This window comes from Tupaia chinensis, unplaced genomic scaffold (assembly GCF_000334495.1).
Source record: "Tupaia chinensis unplaced genomic scaffold, TupChi_1.0 Scaffold146907_1, whole genome shotgun sequence".
Classification (NCBI taxonomy): domain Eukaryota; kingdom Metazoa; phylum Chordata; class Mammalia; order Scandentia; family Tupaiidae; genus Tupaia; species Tupaia belangeri.
Window position 1 is genome coordinate 2,302,435 of NW_006206760.1, and position 18,368 is coordinate 2,320,802.

General features: G+C 45.8%; 1 protein-coding gene across 3 annotated transcripts in view; it reads right to left on the reverse strand.

Annotated features, from left to right (window-relative positions):
- FAM114A1 (family with sequence similarity 114 member A1) overlaps positions 1–18,368 on the reverse strand; it is a 78,068-nt gene that overhangs the window by 22,603 nt on the left and 37,097 nt on the right. For all 3 annotated transcript variants that reach the window (XM_006169242.3, XM_027768575.1, XM_027768577.1), the window contains 4 exons: positions 18,066–18,200; positions 16,308–16,460; positions 8,298–8,421; positions 355–446 (listed from right to left, as the gene is read on the reverse strand). In XM_006169242.3, the coding sequence (XP_006169304.1) occupies positions 355–446; positions 8,298–8,421; positions 16,308–16,460; positions 18,066–18,200 (504 nt within the window). The remainder of the gene's footprint in view (positions 1–354; positions 447–8,297; positions 8,422–16,307; positions 16,461–18,065; positions 18,201–18,368) is intronic.

Here is an 18,368-nt window from a genome sequence, read left to right on the forward strand (position 1 = left end):
TGGCCACGCCTCAATCCCTTCTCCTCCATTCTCCTCTCGGGATCTTGGGCACACACACACACGCACCCGGCGTGAGTTTTAAGCCACCGGGTCCGGGACATGAACCGCGGTCGACTACATGGGAGTCCAGCGACATAGCCATTACGCTAACTGCTGGTCCCCGAAAATAATTATTTTTTTAAAAATAAAAAATAAATCTTAATAATGGGCCAAACTCCCCCTCCCCCATCATGTCATATGGGGCTTGGGCTTTTTCCATTTCAGGAGGACCTGTGGAATTTTATAAATGAGACCCTGAACAGCAATAGCAATGATAAAAATCCCCACTAATCCCCAGAATCAGACGGTGCTGACCTTATTGAGTTTGTCAGGCGTGGCCGCAACATGTAATTCAAAGAGAAGCTCTGTAAGCATGCTAGCAAATTCCTCTCCCTTTTCTTCGAAGCCTGGAAATGGAACATGACAGAGGTAAGAAGCGTGATTTATTTTTCATCCTGTCCAAAGTGGCAGCTCCCTGCACCTGTGCGCCTGCGGGACAGCAGACTACGGGGAGGCCATGGCAGCCTGCCCTCCCGCCACTGGGCAAAGACGCATGTCGGCCATCATGGACAGGCAGGGAGACAGCAGGTGCGACCAGGGACGGACTGCTGCAGCCTGGCTGCGGGTTCCTGAGCTGGGACACCCCCAGGCTGGCCTGAAGGCCACAGAGGGCAGGGAGGGCCCTTGTCTGTCTTGTTCACAACTACAGGTGTGTGTATGTTGAAAGAAGGATTGGAGTGAATGGCCTTGCTGAGGCCTGAGGGACCTGGGCCATGGCACATTTATGACGTAGACTATGCCATGAAGCACTGCAACCCTAATGGTGCCCCAGGTGCCCTAGTCCACAGAGCCACGGCGCTGGGCGAGCAGAGTCAGTCTCCACGGCTCATGCGCCACCTGATGCAAAACGTGGTCCCTCTAGAGAAACTCCTCGAGGTTTCCCAGGATACCTATCTGGCTGTACAGTGTTTCCTAATGATCTGTCTTCCCTGCAGATCAGAAACTGCCTAAGGACAGAGTCAGTATTTCCCCTGCTCTCTCCTGAATCCAGAGCGTCTAACACAGTACCTGGAACATGATGGCTGCTACACTGGATATTTACGGAATAGACACTTATTGATAAATTACATACGAGGGGACTTCAATAAGTCCATGGAAAATGGAATGCAAGTATGAGCTTATAACTCTATCTATAGATATATTTTACATTTGCCAGAGGGTATGTGCACTCACCAGAGAGAGAGACAGAGACAAAGAGGGAGAAACACCTCGCAATGGGGTATGGTCATGCTGAAATCCCGTCTCTGTTTCTTCATCCCATTAGGATTTGGAGCACATATGCACACACACTGGCATGGTTTTCAAGCTGCTGGGGCCAGGATTCAAATGGTGGTTGGCCATGTGGGATGTAACCACCAGGCCATGAGGCTGGCCATATGAGTTTATTTTAGTGTAAAAAAATTTTTTTTTAATTCATGCATCATTCTCCTAATATATACTTTCCATGAACAGTTTTAAGACTCTCCTCATAGAATATGATATATTAATTATATATCATATAACATGTTGTACATAATATATTCATGTGTCATATAAAATAAATGAATTAATATCATCGGTGGGCAATAGAGACATAGGGGACCAGCAGATGGCATAACAGTTACGTCGTTGGACTCCCATGTAGCCGACCATGGTTCAAGTCCTGGACCTGGTGGTTTAAACTCATGCCAGGTATGTGTGCATGCGTGCCCAAGATCCTGAGAGGAGAATGGAGGAGAAGGGACTGTGGCATGGCCATTCCCTGGGGGCTGATTTCTCACTTTCTGTTTCTTTGGCGAGGGCACATGCCCTATAGCGAAAATCTCCCTCTCTACAATCTTCTATCTTTCATTTGTATCTATGAGGCTATGAAATTTTTAAAGTTCCTGAAAAGTGGAAAAGAAGTGATCCCACAATGGGTTTACTACTGGTTAGGGTAAGAATAAAAGCGTCACTGATCTGGCCTGATTACATGATCTCAAACTCTCTGAGGAAAACACCACCACTGTCCCTTACGTTGGTGGGGAAAGCAGGACCTTCATAGAGGACGAAGTGTGAGAACCAGCCTATCGAACAGCTGCCCAGATGTACCGCTTTCTGTTTTACAGACAAAACGGTCAGTCAGCAGCTCACAGAGACAGCCAGGGTAGCTTACAGATCTTTGTTCAAAACATTGGCTTAGGGACCAGCAGTTGGTGTAATGGCTATGTCGCTGGACTTCCATGTAGTTAACCGTGGTTCCAGTCCTGGATCTGGTGGCTTAAACTCACGCCAGGCGCATGTGCGTGCATGCCCAAGATCCCAAGAGGAGAATGGAGAAGAAGGGATTGCGGTGTGGCCATCCCCTCTGGGGGGTGATTTCTTGCTTTCTGTCTCTCTGTCTTTCTGGCAACTGCACGAGCCCTAAAGCAAAAACCTCTCAAAAAAAATTGGCTTTAATTCAGATATTCTCATAAGACAGATTAATAAGCAAAATAGATAAGTAAAACGTAAGTGTCAAGTGATAAATTTTATAGAGAAGTATAAAGTAAGGAAGATAAATTGGGGCACTGGGGTTTAGGAATCTTACATAAGAGGTGCTATCGTTTCAATGTCTGTGTCCTCCTGAAATTCACGTGTGGAAACCTCATCACCCAGGTGATGGTAGTAAGAGGTCAGCCTTTGGGGAATGACTAGGTCATGAGGGTGGAGCCCTGGTGAGGGGATTGATGCCCTTTAAAGAAGTCCTGGAGAGTAGCCTGGACCATTCACCATGTGAGGGAGGTAGGAGGAACCACCTATGAACCAGAGAATGGAAGTCCTCACTAAGCACTGAATCTGCAGGTGCCTCCACCTTGGACTTCCCAACCTCCAGAACCGTAAGGACTAACTGCGTGTTGTTCATAAAGCCGTCCAGTCTATGGTATTTTGTTAGAGCTAATCACCCGGTCTAGGATAAAGGGGAAAAATGAGAAGGTGCCTGCTGAGGAATGACCTGAGAAGGACACCAATGAACCCCAAGATAGATGGAGGGGGAGAGCCTTTCTGCCATGGTGTGGTAAGAGCAAAGTCCTGCAGGGAGGGCCTGGCATGTTCAGGGACAGCGAGGTCGGTATATCTACAGCAGAGCCAGAGAGACATGTGCCCTGGGTGTCGGGTGAGAAACGACTCAGGCCAGGACGAAGCTGCAGCCATAGGCAACTCACTTTCACCCCAGAAGGTGAATGTTCTGAGGGGGTTTTTGCAGCTCTTAATCCAATTCTCAGAAGAATATTAAGAAGCCTTCCTGGGCCAGCAAGTTGCACGGTGGTTAAGGTGCTGGATCCCACTCAAACTCCAAAATTCGAGTCTCAGACCCAAGGCTTGAAAATCATGCCGGGCACGTGTGTGTGTGTGTGTCCAAAATGCCGAGAAGAGAATGGAGGAGAAGGGATTGCAGTGTGGCCATCCTCTGTGGGGGCAATTTCTTTCCTTCCCTCTCTCTGTCTCTCTCTAGCCTGTGACAAAACAACAACAAAACAAAACAAAACAACTTCCTGAAGGAGGTAATGCCTGAACAGGGTCTTCAAGAATCAGAATGCCTTAACTGCAGCAAGGGAGAGCTGGGAGGCTAGACAGGCAGAGAGGGACTGGGTTCGAGTCCTGGACCCAGTGGCTTAAAACTCATGCTGAGTACATGTGAGTGCATGCCCAAGATCCCGAGAGGAGAGTGGAGGAGAAGGAATTGTGGGGTGGCCAGCCCCCCTGGGGGTAATTTCTCACTTTCTGGTTTTCTGTCTCTCTCTCTCCGTCAAGTACACACACCCTATACCAAACTGTCTCTCGCTAAAAAAAAAAAAAAAAATGGGGGGGAAGGAATCAACATTAAATCAGGACAAAAATACTCTGGGTTCTTGCAGTTTACACACGCGAATTTGTTCTACAAAACGTACACCAATAACTTCCGGCAAATATTTTAAGGAAAAAAATCACAGAGAAAAATGACAGTAGCTAAAAACAGATGATAATACAATACAACAAAGGAAATCTATTACCCTGACTTTTGTTTTGTGCACATGGCCAAGATAATCTTCACCATGGTAATAAAAATAGAAAATGGCCTTTTAAAAATCTCTTCACAGCTGTGGTAAACCAAATTAGAGACCCATGGTAGAATGATAAAAGGACTCTCAGCCGAAAAGACAAACATACAAATCATTAGCTAACATTATTAAATGCGGAGGAGCTTGATATTAAATTTATCTAAAAATGACAGTTTATTACATTTTCTGAGACTGCCAAATACATTATTCAGGTGTTAGGAGGCTTTCAGGGATATAAATGCTTACGAGAAAAAAACATCTGATGACAATGCTCTGCTTTCTTGCAGAATTTTGCCCTTGGATCTTGTGTTCACCTCCACTGATACGATTCCTCGCTGTGGCTTTAGGTCGCTCCCTCAGCCTGTCTGGAGTTGTAACACTCCATCATAATTGGACCGACTCAATGACAATGCCTGTTTCCTCCCAGTTCTTCATTAAGCACTTAAATGACATTTATTTACTAAATTAAGTTAATTAAAATTAATAGTGTTTTGATAGTCTGGAGATATCCTTTGGGAAAATGGGTATGTGACAGGAGACCCCGGGGTTTTGTCACTTAAGGAGAGATAAATAGACTACTTCTCAGCGCGTGCCGTTCAGCATTTCAATGTGTTGTAAGTGCACGTCATACTCGCAAGTTCAATGTGCTCAAGTTCTATGCTCAGACTAGCACGGATCACCTGGAGGGACCAATCAAATCAAGATTCTCCTCCAAGGTCTGGCACCAATGGGTGACTTAGTACTGCTTTAACTTTCATTGGTAACAATATCACTTCGATGCTGGTAGGAATTTGGGGTCCTCTCTTTATTCTTTTGGCATGGTACCCCCAATGGGGCCAAGGTCTCCCTCAGACATATGAAACTTGGCGAGAAAGACCCTGGTCCTCTCTGGTGATCATCACTCTGGAAGAGAGGCATCTGTTACTTCATCTTGGGTCCACAGTCCACACTGCCTGAGCTAAGCCAGCTGGTGTTACAGTTTCTTCGAAGACTAAGACAGGCCCTCCCCTTTGTGACTTCTGTAGACGTACACGAATGCTCAAAAACATTATTCCTCAACTGCTTCTTTGCTGTTGACCTCATTCTGTGCTTCGGTATAATTGATTCTTTTATTTGATGCAATGAGCATAAATCTCATTAAGCCAAGGCACATAAGGTCAGTACTTGGGGCTGAAGAGGGAAATGGGGTTTAATGACAGTTTCTGAAAGCTTAGAATAATTTTGCCCTGAGCATGGAAGCCTAAGTATTAGAGTTCTTGTGTTCACATTTTAATTAAAAGCATGTTGCACTTCACCTGGGCACGAAACCCTTCAGCGACTTGATGGTACGAACATACTTAATGGTCACTCAGTAACGACAAATATCTTAATAAATAAGAGCTGCAATTTATTGTATCTTTGCTATTTTTATGGCATTATGTTAGCACTTTAAATAATAATGATTTTAAAATATATATATATATTTTTAATTACCAGAGAGTGTGTGCACTCACCAGAGAGATGGAGAAAGCACCACCCGATGGGGTTTGGCCATACCACAATCCCTTCTTATCCACTTCTCCCCCGTCATGATTTTGACAAGGATGCACACATGCCTGGCTTGTTTTTCAAACCCTGGGGCTAGGATTTGAACTTAAGTTGGCCATGTGTGATCTGGCTGCCTTAACCAATAGGCCATAGGACCAGCCCACAGTTCATGTTTTTAAGCAGCTCTGTGTACCAGGTTCTCTAATACACGTTTTTCCATGTGTTATCAAACTGGATCCTTTCCACAGCCATTGGGAACGTGGATTGTTGTCTGCATCTTACAGGTGAAGACACTGAGTTTCAGAAAGGTTATGTAACAGCATTCAAAGCCACACAGCAAGAAAGTGGTCAAAATGTCTTAAATGGGAACGTTACGGTTGGTCTGGGAAGAAGCCAGCCTTGTGCCTGTGGTTGCTGGAACTTCAACATAAACTATACCAAACAGCTGTGTGTGTGTGTGTGTGTGTGTGTGTGACTCTGGAAGAGAGGCATCTGTTACTTCATCTTGGGTCCACAGTCCACACTGCCTGAGCTAAGCCAGCTGGTGTTACAGTTTCTTCGAAGACTAAGACAGGCCCTCCCCTTTGTGACTTCTGTAGACGTACACGAATGCTCAAAAACATTATTCCTCAACTGCTTCTTTGCTGTTGACCTCATTCTGTGCTTCGGTATAATTGATTCTTTTATTTGATGCAATGAGCATAAATCTCATTAAGCCAAGGCACATAAGGTCAGTACTTGGGGCTGAAGAGGGAAATGGGGTTTAATGACAGTTTCTGAAAGCTTAGAATAATTTTGCCCTGAGCATGGAAGCCTAAGTATTAGAGTTCTTGTGTTCACATTTTAATTAAAAGCATGTTGCACTTCACCTGGGCACGAAACCCTTCAGCGACTTGATGGTACGAACATACTTAATGGTCACTCAGTAACGACAAATATCTTAATAAATAAGAGCTGCAATTTATTGTATCTTTGCTATTTTTATGGCATTATGTTAGCACTTTAAATAATAATGATTTTAAAATATATATATATATTTTTAATTACCAGAGAGTGTGTGCACTCACCAGAGAGATGGAGAAAGCACCACCCGATGGGGTTTGGCCATACCACAATCCCTTCTTATCCACTTCTCCCCCGTCATGATTTTGACAAGGATGCACACATGCCTGGCTTGTTTTTCAAACCCTGGGGCTAGGATTTGAACTTAAGTTGGCCATGTGTGATCTGGCTGCCTTAACCAATAGGCCATAGGACCAGCCCACAGTTCATGTTTTTAAGCAGCTCTGTGTACCAGGTTCTCTAATACACGTTTTTCCATGTGTTATCAAACTGGATCCTTTCCACAGCCATTGGGAACGTGGATTGTTGTCTGCATCTTACAGGTGAAGACACTGAGTTTCAGAAAGGTTATGTAACAGCATTCAAAGCCACACAGCAAGAAAGTGGTCAAAATGTCTTAAATGGGAACGTTACGGTTGGTCTGGGAAGAAGCCAGCCTTGTGCCTGTGGTTGCTGGAACTTCAACATAAACTATACCAAACAGCTGTGTGTGTGTGTGTGTGTGTGTGTGTGGTGCTTGGTTATGACATGGCGAAGAAATCACTCTACATGCACGTAGCAATTGTTTGAGTCCCAAACGCACAACCTAAAGTAACCATTAAGCGTGCTCAGCTCAGAATACTTTTTCCTCTTCAAGAAGCTTTGCTTCTCATCAAATAGGTTCTCGTCTCCTCGAGGCCAAGTATTATCTGCTGAGAGGAGTACCAGGAGGTGGGAACCTGAGTCCCTCTGGGGACCGCTAAACCCACACATCACGCCCTGGTGCACTGCAGGAAAACAACCCAGCCCTGACCCAGTCAGAAGCACACTGTAAGTGGAGCACAGGGCACTTAGAAATACGTCTTCGCTCTTATACCCAAATACATTAAAAGAAGAAAAATATGCAAAAAATCTATTGAAAGACCTCCTTGCTGTCAACATTAATCGCATGAAGCACCTTCCACAAGCAGATCAACATGAAAGCTGGAGGTCTAGAGTCCTACTGGGTGCGTTGTGCGTCTGTTCATTCAACCGCGTGCTTTGTCTGCCTGCTGTGAGGTGCAGGGATTGCGCTGGACACCAGACAAAGGGCAGGAGCGCCTGCCCAGACGAAGAGGATCACAAATCTACATGACTGTCTCCTAACAGTGCACACACACGGTTTGGGGGAGCGTGGAGGAGGGGCACTGAAACAACGTCACTCTCTTCAAAGGACTGTGTGTGTCAACAATGGTTATAAGACGGACCAGCAGTTAGCGTAATGTGGCTGGACTCCCACATAGTCGACCACAGTTCGAATCTCAGACCCGGTGGCTTAAACTCACGCTGGGTGCATGTGCGTGCGTGCCCAAGATCCTGAGAGGAGAATGGAGGAGAAGGGATTGCGGCGTGGCCATCCTCCCGGGAGGTGATTTCTCACTTTCTGTCTCTCTGTCTCTCCCTGTCTTTCTGGTGAGTGTACGTGCTCTATAGCTAAAACCTCTCAAAAAAAAAAAAATAAAAAAAAGAAAAAAAGAAAAATAAAAAACAGTGGTTTATAAGAAGTAGGTTAATACGTGTGTTGCTATTTAACTCGTTATTTCCCTGTACCTGGTTCTTCTTGGTTCTCTTCGTTCTCTAATTCTTTGGCTGCGAAGACGTCTTTAATGGAAATTAGGTCACTTTTTAAGAGTTCCAGCTTCTCTCCATCAAGTGATGCTAAAAAGGACTGAACCTGCAAGGAAAAAATAGGTCAGCATAACTGTCATCTTTTCCTCTCTTTAATAACATTTATGTCCCGCCGCCCCCAGTTTTCTAGGACCGAAGTGATTCGGTGTAAGTAACACGGAGCAGAATGTCAGCCTTGCCGCCGATGAACTCTGGGACTTCTGGGAAGTTACATAAGCTCCCTGGGCTTCAGTTTTCTTTTGTTCTTTCTTTTTTTTTTTTTTTTAAGAATTATTTAATTCTACTTTTTATTACTATTACTATTATTATTATTATTATTTAATTTTGATCAGACAGAGAGGGACCAGACAGAAAGGGTAAGTGAGAAAGGGAGCTGCCAGGTCCAGGACTGGAGAGGGACCAGACAGAAAAGGTAAGTGAGAAAGGAAGCTGCCAGGTCCAGGACTCAAACTGTAGTTGGCCATGTGAGGATCCAGTGCCCTTAACCACCACGCCACTCACCAGCCCCGGTTCCTCAGTTTTTAGAGTGAGATCCGTACTTCCTTGTGATCTTTTTTTAGCAGGAAATGAGATAGAAAATATCAAGTGCACTTTGTACACAGCAGATGCTAAGTAAGTGGTAGGTGGGCAGCTCTTCCACCACGCTCCTCAAGAACACACTAGAGTAGGGGCAGCAGATGGCTCAGAGGTTACGTAGCCGGACTCCCACATGGTCAGCCGTGGCTCAAGTCCTGGTGGCTTGAAAATATCACTGGGCACACATGCGTGCGTGCCCAAGATCCCAGGAGGAGAATGGAGGAGAAGGGATTGTGGCATGGCCATTCCCCCCTAGGGGGAGCAATTTCTCATATTCCCTCTCACTGTCTCTGTCTCTTTCTCTGGCGAGTGCACATACTCCTCTCTGCTCACTGTCATCAAAACCTCTCTTTTGAAGGCAAGAACTTATAAACACTCTCTCTCTCTCTCTGGGGGCCAGACAATGTCACTGCAGTCAAATGTGACACCCTACAAGGCTGACTCATGTGGGAAAGTTCCAGGTTCGTGTCCAGAGACCTCCCTGATGATGCTGAGCATGCATACCCCACGATCCAGGGCTGACTGGGACTGGAGTGGATCGTGCCATCGGGGTAGGGGGTGTTTCTCTGTCTCTTTAACTCATGGAATAAATAAATACATAGATCAACTTAAAACACAAACACAACTCAGTTCCAATATTGGGTTCAAATGTCAGCTCCTTATTTACTAATGTGTGACCTTGGGTAATTCATGTCGCCTCTTTCCTTGTCTTGCATCCACCTCAGAGGGTTTGTGAGGGTTAAATGAAATAGTGAACTTAAAGTCCTTACAGTGATGGTTAGGAGATTACACATATAGGCAGGTACACATAAAACATGCTTTATACGGTCAGATAAATTCCTATCTGCATTTGTTAGATGTGGATGATTGCATCCGAGCTACAAAATTGCACAGGACATCTTTTTATGCATTGTAAAAATGACTTTGGGGGCCAGCCCAGTGGCATAGTAAAGGGAGCCAGAGCCCACACGGGCAATTGTGGTTTGAATTCTGGTCCCAGTAGCATGAAAAAACCCATCAGGTACGTGTGTGTGTGTGTGTGTGTGTGTGTGTGTTTGTGTGTCCCCCAAATCCTGACGGGAAGAGAGGAAGGGAGGAAGTGAGGAAGGGAGAAAGGACTGCAATGACCACACCCCTTCGGGAGGTGCCTTCTCTCTCTTCCTCTCTCTCTCTCTCTCTCTCTCTCTGTCTCTGTCTCTCTCCGGTAAGCGTTATGTGTCTTCTGGCAAAATTTTAAAACCGACAAACTATTTTTGAATCAATATGTGTATGGTATACAGTGTGCATAAGTATAATATGTTAGGATCAAATCAAGACAGCTTGCATGTCCACCACCTCGAATATCTGCCATTCCTTTGTGCTGGAATATTTAGAAGCCTCTCTTCTAGCTACCTTGAAATGTAGATTACCGTTAACCACAGTCACCCTCCTGTGCTACAGAGCGTATTCCTCCTGTTTAACTGTAATTGTGTGGGCATTCACCAACATGCCCCCCAGCCATCCCTGCCCCTGGTAACCACTATTCTTTTTAACATGCTCCTTCCATGAGGCCAGTTTTTAAAGCGTCCACAATATGAATGAAAACATTCAGTATTCCTCCTTCTCCGTCTGATTGGTTACACTTAACATAATGTCCTTTAGCCTCATTCACATTGTCTTGAATGACAGGCTTTCGTTCTTTTTAGTGGCTGAACAGAACTCCATTGTATGCGAGTGCGCATGTGAGTGCGTGTGTGTGTGTGTGTGTGTGTGTGTGTGTGTGTGTGTGTACATCGTGTTCTCTTTATCCACAGACAGTATCTTGGCCGACTGACTCAGGGTCTTGGCTACCTGGTTGGTATCTTGGCTACTGACGAGGGCCGCAGTAAACGCGGGAGTGCAAATACTGCCGAGGCATCCTGGTTTCTTTCCTTTGGGTCTATGCCTGGTAGTGGAATTGCTGGATCATCTGGTAGCTCTGTTTTTAGTTTTCTGAGGAACCTCCATACTGTTTCCCATAATGGCTGTACTAATTTAAAACATTTTTAAAAATAGTTTTTCTTTTTAAGAATTATTTTAACTTTATTTATGTATTTTGACCAGAGAGGGACACAGAGAGGGAGAGAGAGAGACTGAGAGAGAGAGAGAGAGAAAGTGAGAAAGCAAGCTGCCAGGTCCGAGACTTGAAGAGTGGTCGGCCATGTGGGAGTCGAGAGCCCTTTTAACCACCACGCCACATGCCGGTCCTGGCTGGACTAATTTATACTCCAACAGTCACAAGACACATTTACACTCCAATAGCCATAAGACGTATTTTCCTTCTCTGAGATCTTGCGGTCTAGATTAGAGAGGCCCATGTCAACCAATCAAAGCCATGACAGAGGAGAGTGGAGAGTCAGGGGGTGGAGGGGACAGGGACTGTTACTCCCCTAGAGAGGCCAGAGGATGTGCAGGGAAAACTTCACAGTCCAAGATGACCCTTGGGCTGATGTCGCCTCTGCTCGCTGTCGTCAAAACCCCTTTTGAAACTGTCCTCTGTACACACAAACATGATTCGTAGAGATGGCCAGTCAACCTCGGAAGATTAACTTGAGTTTCCAATATGGTCAAAGGGCACGGCCCAAAAATGAAGTGAAGAATGGCCAGTCGTGGCATGGCGCTTAAGGTGTGGCTGGATCCCACGTGGCTGACCAAAAGATCTGAGTCCTGGCCCCGTGGCTTGAAAACCCCATTGGGTGCGTGTGTGTGCATGCCTGAAATCTCGAAAGCCAAGATGGAGGAGAAGGGATTGCGGCGTGACCATCCCCCCCAGGGGTGCTTTCTCACTTTCTCTTTCTCTCTCTGTCTCTCTTTGGCAAGCACACACACCCTCAAGCAAATTAAAAAATACATAACTAATAAAAGAACAAGTGAAGTATGAGCATAAAGTTGGAAAGTTTTTATGTTTTCCTTCTGTAGGTCAAATACTTGCTCTAGAGGGAAAGCCAGGGAGGAGCACATCCTCCTTGGAAAATGTTTAATAATCATTCTGGAGTGAATTAGCACATCAGGGTCAGGGAGAGGGCTAGAGAGGGCACGCAGGTGGCCAGAACATCGTTTTTCTAAAAGTCAGTAATGCACGTCACCAGGGCATAAGGCAGCGGTTGCTCGGGCTCCAGGAGGAAGCTTGGCAGGAGGCAGCAACTCCGAACCCATTAGCAAATGCACACCGCCCCCTGCAATGGCTGCCAGCAACTCCTTTTTGCCCTGACCTTCTTAAACCTTTCCTTAAAAAGTTTCTTTCTTTCCTGAGAGTGAGGAGAGAAAGACAAGCACCCTCAAGAGGGTCTCACGCTGAGCCCCCTCCCAGCCTTCCCAGCCAGCCAGCATCAAGGGGGTGTCAGAGTTGACTGGGGAACCAAACCTGTGATCTTTCACACAGGTCCAACCTGCTTCAGCTGCATGTGACCGCTGCACCACTGAGCTGACCCTGCCTGACCTTTCCAGAATCTTCCTAGTCTCAAGGTCCCACATATGCGCACATTATATTTCCACACTTTGGACGTATTTTTCTTTTCCTTCCTTCCTTCCTTTTTTCTCTTTCTTTTTCCCCTTCCTTCCTTCCTTCCTTCCTTCCTTCCTTCCTTCCTTCCTTCCTTTCTTTCTTCCTTTCTTTCTTTCTTTCTTCTTTCATTCTTTCTTTACTTCCCTCTTTCCTTTTGCTTTCTCTCTCTCCCTTCCTCCCCCTTTCCTCTTCCCTCCCTCCTTCCTTTTTAAAGATTACTTCCTTCTTTCCTTTTCCTTTCTCTCTCTCCCTTCCTCCCCCTTCCCTCTTCCCTCCCTCCTTCCTTTTTAAAGATTTTTTGCCGTGGGGTGGGTGTGCTTGCTAGAGACAAAGAGAGAGGAAAAGTGAGAAATCACCCCTCAGCGTGACTGGCCACATCACAGTCCCTCTTCTTTCACTCTTGAGACTTTGGGCACCCATGCCCACGTGCCCAGCATGATTCTCAGGTCGCTAGGTCTGGGTCTCGAACCACAGAGTCGATCCTGTGAGACTCAGCACCTTAAACATCGTATGGCCTGCTGGCCCCAGATAAGTTGTCTCAACAGCAGTTCCCTAACAGTTAAAAAAAAGGTAACTACTGAATAAATATATTTGAATATAATGCTTAGTGAAGTGTATGCAGACGTGTAGAAGAGTTTAGTTTCCCCGCGCCATCTGGTCAACTGCAATCCTCCGGAGGGGATGCACTGGGGTGTTATGTTTTTGACATCGTTTGGGAAAGGTTCTTTTTAGCAAAGGACTCTTCAGTCAGCAACCTTCTGTAACATTCCTTTCACTTCCTCCTAGTTCATTTCATTATGCAAAGGAACGGTGCATTGCATCTTAGTTCAGTCCAATACTAAATAATTAATATGCATGCACTCCTCGGTCAATGTTTATGGAATGCTGACTATATATTTGATTGGTGCTATGCTGAGTAGTGAGTACGTCCAGACAGACCGTCTGTTTCATCCATCTTTTCCTTGAAAGGTGGCATTGGGTGCCATTTTTTTTTGGAGAGATTTTCACTGTAGGGCGCGTGCACTCGCCAGACAGAGAGAGACATAGAGACAGAAAGCGAGAAATCACCCCCCGGGGGGGATGGTCACGCCGCAATCCCTTCTCCTCCATTCTCCTCTCGGGATCTTGGGCACGCATGCACACGTGCCCGGCGTGAGTTTTAAGCCACCGGGTCCGGGACACGAACCATGGTCGACTACGTGGGAGTTCAGTGACATAGCCATTACGCTAACTGCTGGTTCCCGCGCTGGGTGCCATTTTGAAGATCTCTGTCTAATACCCTTAAGATGGCAATAGCTTTTCTTTCACATTTATTGAACATGGCATTGCCATGCCTGCCGCCGTTCTAGAATCCATCTAGAAGAAGAGTAATGATGGTAATTACCTTTATGATCATGTCTGAGTTTCAGCCAGTGGACAGTCAATAGGGATGATGGGTGTCATTTCTGGGCCAAGGATTCCAAAACATGGGAGCGTCCTCTCTACATTCTCTCTTCTTTTGCTGAAGCAATTCAGCAGATACTAAGTCCAATGGCGATACCTACTATGGCTTCTAGACTTGGACACAGGGGCATTGAGAGGACCCAAGGATGTGTCCACCAGAATCCATACTACCTTGTCTAGAGTGCTCTCTAAGTTACTGAAGGTTGCCTTCCACAGCCCGTGGGGCCTCCTTCCAGTGAACCACATCATTGGCATGTGCACCCCTAGGCCTGAGGGATATCCAAGAAGCAGGGGTGTGGGTGGAGCTTAAGGAGGTCATCCACACATGAGTACACACAACTCCCTGTGGTGAAAGGCAGAGCTGGAGATAAGAGGAGGGTGCAGGCTGGAAGGTGGTATAAAAATTAGGAGTTTAAGAGTTCTAAATGGGAGCCTGGTTTTTCTTTCAGGTCACTGTGAAAATACATGTGTCAATATAGGAGGGCAAATAGATTTTCTTCAACAGTTTGTTTCAAAAGTTCCTTAACTTAGAAATATTTGCAGGGCTTGCAGACGGCATGGTGGTTAAGGTGCTGGATTCCCACATGGCTGACCATGGTTTGGGCCATGGACCCAGGGCCTGAAAATCATGCTGGGTGCTTGTGTGTGCATGCCCAAAATCCCAAGAGAAGAACAGGGGAGAAGGTATTGTGGTGTGGTCATCCCTTCTAAGGGGGTGATTTCTCACTTTCTCTCTGTCTCTGTCGAGTGCACAAGCCCTGTGTCAAAAATGTAAAAAAAAAAAAAAAAAAAAAAAGAGAGAGAGAGAGAGAGAGAGAAAGAAAAAGAAATATTTGCTATGTGTAAAGTTACCAGGTAAAATACAAGGAATCTTTTTAAAAAATGCATGGAAAATGTGTGCATGGATTTCATTTTCTTTTGCACCAAAATAAACTTGTACTTAAAATTTTCATGAACTTTTTGAAGTCCCTTGTATAGCATGCTTAGCTACACTTAAATCTCCAATGCCTCTTTTCTTAGTCTAAGTGTGTTAGACGAATTGTGTTCCTTTGCACGGAGCATGTTTATATTAAAAAGGTATATCTAAAATTAAAATTTAATCAGTCAACCCTGTATTATTTTTATTTAATGTTCTTCTCTTTTTCTTTTTGTTATTACCCTGCATTATTAAAAAAATAAAACAAAACAAAAAAGCTTCTAAAGACAGGGTCCTGCCACATTTGGGATCCTCTGGCTTCAGCCTCCCCGAGTTGCTGGCCAGAGGTGAATAGCCTGGTCCCCTTAGGTTGGGATCGAACCCAGGCCTCCCATGTGGTCCCAGCCTGCAGAGCTCAGTATCTTAGCAGCACACACCCACACGACTGGGCCACGATGTGCAGGCCAGCCTCAGGCCCATGATCCCTCTGCCTTTGCTTCTCCACGCTGGGACTATAGGTCCATGGACTGTGCTCAATCTTTAGGACAGACCTGTAATTGAACCTGGGCCTCCCATGCGGTTACAACCTGTGGAGGTCAGAGTCTCAGTGGCATGCCGCCAGGCCTGGCCAGTCAGCCTGTAATTTAATTGCTCGATCTGGCAACTTCAGTATGGTGTCCCTTTGTGTATCTTTGGATTTTCCTTTGAACTGGTTAGAACATCCTCCTAGTTCCTGCATATGGTTAATGAGTTAACTTCATTCTTTTATTTTTTTTTTTTAAAGAGAGATTTTTGCTGTAGGTTAGGTTGCCCAGGTTTCTCTCGAGAGCTTCCCACTTGGAAATTGAACCCTCTGTAGGTAGGATGAACCTACCTGTAGCCCAGGCATTCTAACCACACAGCCCGGGATAACTATACAACCCAGAAGACATGCACCCAACCCTGCCGTCCAAAGGAAGCACCATCTGTCTTGTGAGCTGTTTGGAATGCGGGCTGGCAGAGGGCCACCCTGACCTGGTGCTTTGTCACCAACAAGAGGTCGAGGACAGCGCCTGGCAGCTGATTCATTTCCGAGCAGCCTTCTACACCACGAGCCTGATTCATGGTGACCCTCACTGTGCCTGCCCTCCGGAGGCTGGAGTTTGGCCCAGGACAGAGAAGAATGATACGGAGATTCAGGGGTCACTGGGCTATGCAATATGCACAATCTTAAAACAATACTGAGGCCCGATTTTCCTGTTTCTTTCACAGTTAAAAAGACACGTTATGAACCGGCAGGTGGCGCAGTGGTTAAGAGTGCTGGACTCCCCCATGGCTGACGGCGGTTTGAGTCCCGGATATCTCTCTCTCTCTCATTCTGTCCCTCTCTGGTCAAATGAAAATAAATAAGTAAAGTTAAGTAAAATCATTCTAAAAAGAAGAGAAGAAGACACGTCATTAAACACATGGCTGCAAGTGGCCGGTGCAGACAGACCTTGCGCTCGCTCTCATTGGACAGGATCTCCAGGGCCTCCAGGTGCGACAGGCCTTGGTACTCGTCGAACAGCAGCCCGTAGTGTGCGGTTCTCTCGGCTGACAGCTGCTGCGCCAGCCTCTGCTTCTCCTTCTCCTTGGCCTCCCTCAGCATCTGCAGAAACACCCGGCATTAGCCTCGTGTCCTGAACACGACCTGGGCAGACAACTGGCTTTGTATTTGAGAAGAGAAGATCTGGGCCACTTCGGAGTTTCTAGAAAATGGTATTATTATTGTTTTTTTTTTTGAGAGATTTTTGCTATAGGGCGCATGCGCTAGCCCAGAAAGGCAGAGAGAGACAGAGAGAGATAGAAAGCGAGAAATCACCTCTTGGGGGATGGCCACGCCGCCATCCCTTCTCCTCCATTCTCCTCTCGGGATCTTGGGCACGCATGCACAGGCACCTGGCGTGAGTTTCAAGTCACCAGGTTTGGGACTCAAACCATTGTCGGCCACGTGGGAGTCCAGTGATGTAACCATTACTCCATCTGCTGGTCCCCGAACTTTGATGTTTTAAAAATTAATTTGATTTGTGACCAGCAGATGATGTAATGATTACATCACTGGACGCCCATGGAGTTGACTGCAGTTTGAGTCTCAGACTGGATGACTTAAAACTCTCCCCAGGCTCATTCAAATCCTGACAAGATGGGGAAATGGAGGAGAAATTGTGGCATTACCATGCTCCAATGGGGATGCTTTCTCCCTTTCTCTCTCTCTCTCTCTCGCTCTCTGTCTAGCAAGTACACATCTCCTCTGGCAAATAAAAACAAAATGATCATAGATAAAGCAATGTACAAAAGAGTGTGATGCGTGTGCTACCATTTGGCTGAAAAAAGTTATGTATGTCTACATGCCTCTGTATCTATGTGTCCATACGTATTTACACAGTTATTATGTATACATACAGACACATCTATACCTGTATTTATGTAATATACCCGATAGAATCCATAAGAAACTGGTAACAGTCATGGTCTCCCATGAGATATTAAGTGGCTGGAGAAAGGGAATGCATTAGATACTCAGTTTCCAATCTACCCGACTCGTTTGTGGCATTGAATCTGAATCACGTGTTTTAAATGACCAAGTCAATATAATAAATAAAACTGTATATACTGGGGCAAGCAGGCAGCTTGGTGATTAAGGCAATGGATCCCACATGTCCAGCTTAGTGGTTTGAGTCCCAGACCCAGTGGTTTGAGAAACATGACGGGTATGTGTGCGTGTGTGCCCAAAATCCTGAGAGGAGAATGAAGGAGGAGGGAGTGTGGCATGGCCATCCCCCCAGGGGGTGATTTCTCATTTTTCCTCTTTCTGTCTCTCTTTGTGGCGAGGGCATGTGCCCTACTGCAAATATCCTTTTTTTGTTTCTTTTTTTGGAGAGATTTTTGCTATAGGGCGCATGAGCTCGCCAGAAAGACAGAGAGAGACAGAGAGATAGAAAGCGAGAAATCACCCCCCGGGGAGATGTCCATCCCACAATCCCTTCTCCTCTCGGGATCTTGGGCACGCACACACCTGTGCCCAGCTAAATTTAAGTCACCAGGTCCGGGACTTGAACCTTGGTCGATTACATGGGAGCCCAGTGCCATAGCCATTACGCTAACTGCTGGTCCCTGCAAAAATCGTTTTTTTTTTTTAAAAAAAAAAAAGAAAAAGAAGCAGTGATTTAGTTTATTGACTGAACAAAAAACATGTAAAAATATATGATCCAACCTGAGACAAGGAAACGGTTCTCTCCATGAGAGTCTTGGTCCGCTTAAAGCCGGGGTCACTTTCTGCAAGGACGTTCATAGTTTTCTTGCCGATGAATTCCAGAGCATCGAGACCTCCAGTTAAGACGCTTTTACCCTGCAGGGGAGAAGACCGCGTGAGTTCGGGATTTTACGTTTTGCTGTTTCTCGGCAGTCAGCCACGCCTAGGTAACTGGGGCTGTCTTCACGTATCGGGTGGTCGGAAAAGTCACAACGTATTTCTCTATGCAAGAATGGGTTAGGACTTTTCTGACGACCCAATATT